Below are 8,115 nucleotides of genomic sequence, written 5' to 3' on the forward strand. Positions count from 1 at the left end.
TAATTGCTTTCGACTACCTAACTACCTAACCTAACCTAACCTAACTGTTTCGGCTACCTAACCGAACCTTAACTATAAAGATAGGTTAGGTAGGTTAGGTAGGGTTTGGTTAGGTTAGGTCATATATCTACGTTAATTTTAACTCCATAAAAAAAAATTGACCTCTTACATTAATGAAATGGGTTGTCTTTATCATTCATAAGAAAAAAAATTAGAGAAAAATATATTAATTCATTAAAACTTGGCTTATTAGGCAAATCGGGCACTTGCATTGTAGGCTGAAAGTGAGTTCTGGCTACTAGGTACGACATATATATATATATATATATATATATATATATATATATATATATAATATATATATATATATATATATATATATGGTTATGAGATTATGAGAATATGCTGCACTGTTCCAGGGTTCCTTACATAAGAAATTGTGGGGATTATAATTGAGTATTCTGAGGAGTCAAATAATGGACTCATGTTGCACAGTAACCTTGAAATGTAGCCAAGTTTCATATGCATCGTTTAAATATTCATACTCTGCGCTCTAAACAATATCCCCCTTTGTAAATCACGGAATAACTTTCTCTGAGAATATCCGTATTATACGACAAACCCCATCTCTATATTGAGATTTTCAATACGTTATGAGTTGGGAATATTTGCATCTATATTCCATACGTCATATATATATATATATATATATATATATATATATATATATATATATATATATATATATATATATATATATATATATATATATATATATATACCTCGTTCTAAGCCCCATAGACAAGCTATAGGAACTACTATACTAATATTTATCGCTCTCGTTATCATTAGCTCTCTCCATCTTGGATATGAAGCTCTCATATATTGTTACTATAACAACTATATTATCGGAAAATTAATACCAGTACACGTGTCCAAATCCTTATGCCATCATGACAGCTGTTTCCATTGTGAAGAGCTCTCTTTATTTTATTATTCTATCACAATTCGACTTGTTTATCAAAACTAAGTGCTAAGATTTGACATGTTTCTCATTATTTTTTCTCAAAAAGCCATTAAATATTTATGTAACATAGGACATATTACACATTTACAAAGGCAGAAATTTCAAATATTGATAACTGCCTTGCATGGGCCGAAGGTGGCAATATTATTGGAACCGGCGAGAAACATCTGGCAACGTTCCACAGCCTCCGCGTGTTACGTTTCCAGTCTCGTTCACTGTGTTCAGACGCCGGCCTCGACCTCACTCCCTTAGTCTCTTTCAATTATTTTAACTTTCGTCACCAATTGAGCCTTGTAATACAATTTTAAGATTGAGGTATATATGTAGGCTAATTTTATGTTAAAAAACTGGAATATGATGTTATATATTTATGAACATTATGTGTAGTTAAAGACAAGGTCATCTAGTTGAAATCAGATAAGAATTTTCAACGTTTGCTGCATAACCTTATTTTATTTTCTATAACCCTTTTGTACAGATATATAGGATAGTATTATTTTACCAAACTCTAATGAAATAAAAGTAAATATATATGAGTCCTATTTAACTAAACCTACTATATATTTGAAGCACACGAGCCTTAAAAGTTTTTTAAGAGACATGTGTGTCTGCCATGACGGCCATTCTAAATGCGTACAAGAACCTGTCCTTGAGAATCCAAACATGGACCACACTCTCAATAATTGAGCCAAACTCGCCCATATGCCTCTTGTAACCACCTGACAGCCTGACTAGCGGCGCCCACCAACCCAGGTGAGTGAGCAGAAGCCGCCCACACCTCCCACAAACGTTAGAATAGCCAAACGTTTACGGGAAAAGGGAAGGAAAAGTGGGTGTTGGTTCAGGGTGTGTAAGCAATGGCGATCACTAGGGAGGGCATTAAGTTGACTATTATTCCTCCTGGCCGCTTAATTCCGGTACTATTAGACCTGGCAACATGCGCATATTATGCTCTGTAGATCTGGCTACCTAGTACAGGTGTGCATACTCGGCTAACTAGTCTAATTAGGTAGCAATAAACGTTTTGTAATTACAAATGTTGGTCTGTATGGCAGTTGGTCTTATTCGTTGTATGAGGCTCGTGACTCATCTTCGCGCAATAATGCTTTTTTGGGGTGTGTGGGAGCGAGTTGTGGCCCGTGCCTAGTGGTAAGTGTGTGTCTGCAGGTGTGGAGTGGGTGTGGGGCTCTGTGGTAGTGTCGGTGCAGGTGTGGTGGTGGATAATATGTTTCTTGTAACATTCTTCACCACACCCCCCCGGTTCCTCTACCTCTATACACATTTATAGTAAATAAATGTTTATTCAGGTAAAAATACATATATATATACATACAAGGTGATGAGTTACATACAGAATGTGTTGGTTTTCTACATAAGAGCTAGTACATGCTATGCTTGAAGTTAGTTATTAAGTTAGTATTAAGTTAGTATTAAGTATTAGTCTTAGTTTTAATGTTAATGTTTTAGTCTTAATGTTTTTCCTGGCCGAAACGCTTTGCGTAATAACGGCTTTAGGTGTTATATGTACTAGCTCTATCTATAAATTGATCAATTTATGTAAAATCTCTTGTATGTATGTACTTTACCTGAATAAATATTTGTATTATTTGTATTTGAAGCCTCTCATTTGTCTTTACTACCATAATGTACACTGGATTAACTAATAAAAAAAAAAAAACTATTTCAAGTGCTACTTAATTTAGCTAGGTTAATTTTTTGATTTATTACTGGTTAGTTTTTATTATTATATAAAGAATTGGTAAGTAGTAGGTGTTTTATCACTTTACTGGCATCGATTATGACATTTTTCCGTGAATAACGAGAAAGATATCAGTGTTGGACTTTGTCACTGATGAGGAAATTTGTGGTTTGAGAGCAAGTTAAAATAAATGAAGTTGAAGGCCAGACCCTTGGGGGGCTTCCTTCACCCAGATTGACGGGTCACGATCTGGGGGCCAGATTCACGAAGCAGGTACGCAAGTACTTAACGAACGTGTACATCTTTCCTCAATCTTTGACGGCTTTGGTTACATTTATTAAACAGTTTACAAGCATGAAAACTTGCCAATCAACTGTTGTTATTGTTATAAACAGCCTCCTGGTGCTTCGGAGCTCATTAACTGGTTAATAATTGTAAACAAAGTCGCCAAAGATTGCAGAAAGATGTACATGTCCGTAAGTACTTGCGTAACTGCTTCGTGAATCTGGCCTCTGGGGTACAGGGACATCACAGGCTGGGCGGGGTCGGGTCGCCACATTTCTGTCCGAGTTTGGCAGACAAAACCCTGACTCGATTTTGTCTGGGTTGATGGAGTCCAGATGGTGAGCTCTGACACATGTATGCATATGTGTGTGCGTGTGTATGTACTATATTTCCCGGCATCGAAGATGCACCCCCATTTTGAGGTGCTAAGTTTTGGAGAAAAAATGGACATAAGCTATGCTAACATGCGAAATAAAGATAATGGTTTTACAAATGTTTTACTTACTGTATCCCATTATGGTTCGGTATATTAATACTGGTTATATGAATACTTTCATCATCCTAATTACTATGACCTTAATCTGATGGTCAGAAATGAATCGTGTGCGTTCGTGTTGTGAATACAATTTGCAACCGGCGTCCAGGTGTGTGTGTGTCTGCTCATGACAAATCCAACTTCACAATATGAAATGTTCAGAATACAGCCTTTGTTATTAAATTTTATTGTACAGTACGTACTTGAAATAAAAATTACAACATAGGAAAGAAATGTCTAGGCTTAGGGGAAAAAAAAAAAAGTAATAGCATATTAATGAGGCCTCAAGAATGAGGGACGGGGAATGTTTCATTGATAATGGATTTGATATTCACCAAGAAAGAAGAGATCTTTTACATTCAGTACCTGTGGGTAAGTGTGACCCTGTCTTTTAAATAATTATATTAATTCATTGTGCCTGGGGACAGGCAGCCAGTTTATATATAAGAGCATATCCTGAGACCTCCCACCCTCCCAGGGTCAAATTACTGACCTTCCCCAGCATGCAACACCACAACAATCTTTACAACTCCAGGGTACCTAGTTACGGCTAGGTGGACAGGGCCATTTGGTGATAGGTAACGCACCTGACCATTTCTGTCCCGCCGTGACTCGAACTCGGAATTCTCAACGGCAAGTCAAGAATGACCCCCCGACTGTGTTACTGGGACCCTTTTGGAAATTAATATATGCGATGGGTTATTATGAAGAGAATGAGAGAAAGAAAGCAGGGGGGAACTTTATATCATGAGAGGACTCTTGGGGAAACAGCAAGTTCTTTAATGAGTTTGGTTGGAAAAACTTGTTGTTAGGCAAGGAAGCAAATGAGATGTATGCCAAGTATTGAGAGATGCATGATAAAGGCGCACAAAATGTATACCTAAACAGATACACAGAACTAGAAAACAGGATTGGTTTCACAGCAGTTGCGAGGAGGCCAGAGAACAAGGACAAAAAAAAATTGACAAAAGAAATGGATAATAAACAGTTAAATAGAACAATATACAAATTTAATACCTATAAATAATTGTAAAATTCAAATTTTAAAAATACTACACTGTAATTACAGGCGAGATCAATTAAGTTATTGAGTGACAAAAGTATTGGACATTCAGAGTAATGGAGAATAAATTAATGGACAGAAAAAGACTATAATGTAAATGGAGTAAAGTAATGGACAAAAAAACTAGTAGACAATAGAGGTAATGGACAATAAAGTTAAAAAAAATATAAATGTATATAAAACATGATAACTTTGAATGACAAGAGGCATAGTAAGTGACTCGAACCCATACTGCCAGGAGCACTCTGCAACTGGTGTACAGGACCCCTTAACCACTCGACCATCACGACTGGACAATGTACAGTATAATTTCTAGGCGAGATTATGAGTGTCTTGAGTTTGAGGAATTACTGAAGATTGGGTGCGATCGGCTACTGGTTAAGCGTTAATCAATATTTTGGTCTTTGTTCCAGTTGGAGATATGGAGGAGGGTCTCCTTTCATTAAAGTGGAATAACCACAAGTCTACATTCTTCCATGTCCTCTCCATCCTACGAGAAAAGGTAAGTGCTATGATATTTGTTGATTTATGAAAGACGTTATTTTAATTATAATCACTAAAACTGTCATCAGTGTTGACCAGACCACACACTAGAAGGTGAAGGGACGACGACGTTTCAGTCCGTCCTGGACCATTTTCAAGTCGATTGGAGTCGATTGGTCCAGGACGGACCGAAACGTCGTCGTCCCTTCACCTTCTATTGTGTGATCTGGTCAAAATACTTTAGCCACGTTACTGTGACTCATCGCCTGCACTGTCATCAATAATAGGTAGTTTTAAAGGTCTAGGGGGGGGGGGGATGCCTCTACTGTGCACCCTTAAGAAAAATATCTTGACCAATTTTTGTCTTTGGAATGACAAAGAATTGGTTAACAGGTTACAACACTTGGCATAGATTTGAAAACCTGTCATAATAGTATTTTTCTTCAAATTGAGGGATGTAGATGTTTCTTTTATATTTAAGTGCATATCAAATGACCTTTTTAAAGATTCAGTGTGTTGATAGGTGAGAGATATGGTATATTGCCTATACAATATTATGAAGGTTATCTTGAGATGATTTCGGGGCTTTAGTGTCCCCGCAGCCTGGTCCATGACTAGGCCTCCACCCCCAGGAAGCAGCCCGTGACAGGTGACATAACACCCCAGGTACCTATTTTACTGCTAGGTAACGGGCATAGAGTGAAAGAAACTCTGCCCATTGTTTCCCGCCGGCGCCCGGGATCGAACCCGGGACCACAAGATCACAAGTCCAGCGTGCTGTCCGCTCGGCCGACCGGTTCCCCCAAGGGATTACAAAGGAATTCAATCAACAAGAGACTGTGTGATCTAAACTAGAATGTTTATTGAAAGCTATGAAGTACAAAGAACTTAAGGTGTAGATTTAAAGAGAATTGTCTTATGTATTGCTCTGAATTACTGAAAATCTTTTGGGAAGATGTTCCTTGTTTATCTCTCAACTGGGAAAAAAATTGTCTAATTAAATTGAATTAAATTAAAATTTTTATTCAGGAAAAGTACATTCATAGTTGATTTACAAACATAATGTTGGATTTATAGATAGAGCTAGTACATACAGTACAATACCAATTGAGGGAGCCGGTGGCTGAGCGGACAGAACACTGGACGTGTGATCCTGGGTTCGATCCTGGGCGCCGGCGAGAAACAATGGGCAGAGTTTCTCACCCTGATGCCCCTCTGTTACCTAGCAGTAAATAGGTACCTGGGTGTTAGTCAGCTGTCACGGGCTGCTTCCTGGGGGTGGAGGCCTGGTCGAGGACCGGGCCGCTGGGACACTTAACAGCCCCGAAATCATCTCAAGATAACCTCAAGATCTCAAGATAACCTAAAGCCACTAATACGCATAGTGTTTTGGGGAAGATATGGATACCAGAATGAATTCATTCCATTTCATTAGAATGAAATAATTTATATAGCAGTTTATAATAATGTTTGTGCATTTAGATTTATTGTGAAATATTTTAAGTATTTTTCTATGTAAAAATTCTCATGCAAACATTCTTTACCGAGTGAATCAACCCGATAAAATATATGACTACATGTGTCAACCTGCAGAGTGCTTTCACTGAACTGTGCAGGACTACAGGCATGTGTCTGCACAGTGCTGCTTGCACCAGCATGTGCAGTGCTCTTTGCACCATCCTGCTCAGTGCTCTGGTAATTCAGAGTAACCCAATTCATATCCTAAACTGGCTTAATAATACAGTATTTCTTGATATCCCTCTTGCAATCAAATCATAATTAGCTAATAATTAATTATATCTCTTGGAGAGGGTCCCAATAGTACAGTCGGGTTCGTTCTTGACTCGCAATTGGGAATTCTGGGCTTGAATGCCAAGCAGAACAGAAATGGTTGGGCGTGTTTCCTATAACCTAATGCCTCATTTCACCTAGCAGTAAATAGGTACCCATGAGTTAGTCAGCTTATTGTGAGGTTGCATGCTATCTTGAGGTTATCTTGAGACGATTTCGGGGCTTTAGTGTCCCCGCGGCCCGGTCCTCGACCAGGCCTCCACCCCCAGGAAGCAGCCCGTGACAGTTGACTAACACCCAGGTACCTATTTTACTGCTAGGTAACGGGCATAGGGTGAAAGAAACTCTGCCCGTTGTTTCTCGCCGGCGCCCGGGATCGAACGGAGAGGGTCAGTAATTTGACCCTGGGAGGGAGGGAAGGGGCTCGATATAAGCCTAACATGGACTGCATGTTTGTTCTGGCTGCCTGTTTCCCGACACAATGAATTATTAAAATTATTATTATATGCATTATTTTTAAGGACTCCTTTTTTCCACTGTAATCATTTTATACATGCATTATTATTTTTTTCAGCATACATACACCGATGTGACGTTAGCCTGTGATGGACGGTTATATCCAGCCCATAAATTTGTGCTATCAACGTGCAGTGAATACTTCAGTGATATATTTACTTCCACAAGTGGTAACAATATAGTTATTGTACTTAAAGATGTTAGAAGGCAAGATCTTGAGTATTTACTCGACTACATGTACCTGGGGCAAGTTGATGTCGCTCAGTCAGAATTAACGAGCCTTATTAAGACCGCCGAGTGCCTTAGAATCAAAGGATTAGCTATCCCAGATGATGAACCTCAGCAGACTTCAAGAAGAGGGCCAGAGGAACGAGATCGTGAAGGGAGTCCCCCTTCTAAGAAGAAGAGACATTTAATAGAGGAAGATAGAACTAGTAGCATATCCAGCAACAACACAACTAATAGAATACCGCATGTGACCCTTCCGCCTCCATCGCAGCAACAAGCGGTGTTGCAAAGATTACAACAAGCACCTCTGCCACAAACTGCTCAGGCACCCCCAACTTCGCAAGCAGCTGCAAAAAGTCATCCTCACCGTTGCCTCATTCCCTCGCATCTTCACAAGTTCCAAGATCGTTACAAGTCCCCACAAGTCCACTCCTTCCAACATCCGTATCACAGCCACATCCACCTCTTGCATCACCAACACAATCTAC

At 38.9% G+C, this 8,115-nt stretch overlaps 1 protein-coding gene across 1 annotated transcript in view; it reads left to right on the forward strand.

Moving 5' to 3' along the window:
* The first annotated feature begins 2,185 nt into the window (after window positions 1-2,185).
* Window positions 2,186-8,115, forward strand: part of LOC123753938 (uncharacterized) — a 53,330-nt gene continuing 47,400 nt past the window's right edge. Inside the window, 4 exon segments of the mRNA XM_045735939.2 lie at window positions 2,186-2,334; window positions 5,023-5,111; window positions 7,458-7,986; window positions 7,989-8,115. The exon segment at window positions 7,989-8,115 is cut by the window's right edge and continues 160 nt beyond it. Of these exon segments, the coding sequence (XP_045591895.2) occupies window positions 5,031-5,111; window positions 7,458-7,986; window positions 7,989-8,115 (737 nt within the window). The 5' untranslated portion in view covers window positions 2,186-2,334; window positions 5,023-5,030.

The sequence above is a fragment of the Procambarus clarkii genome, chromosome 6 (assembly GCF_040958095.1).
Source record: "Procambarus clarkii isolate CNS0578487 chromosome 6, FALCON_Pclarkii_2.0, whole genome shotgun sequence".
NCBI lineage: Eukaryota > Metazoa > Arthropoda > Malacostraca > Decapoda > Cambaridae > Procambarus > Procambarus clarkii.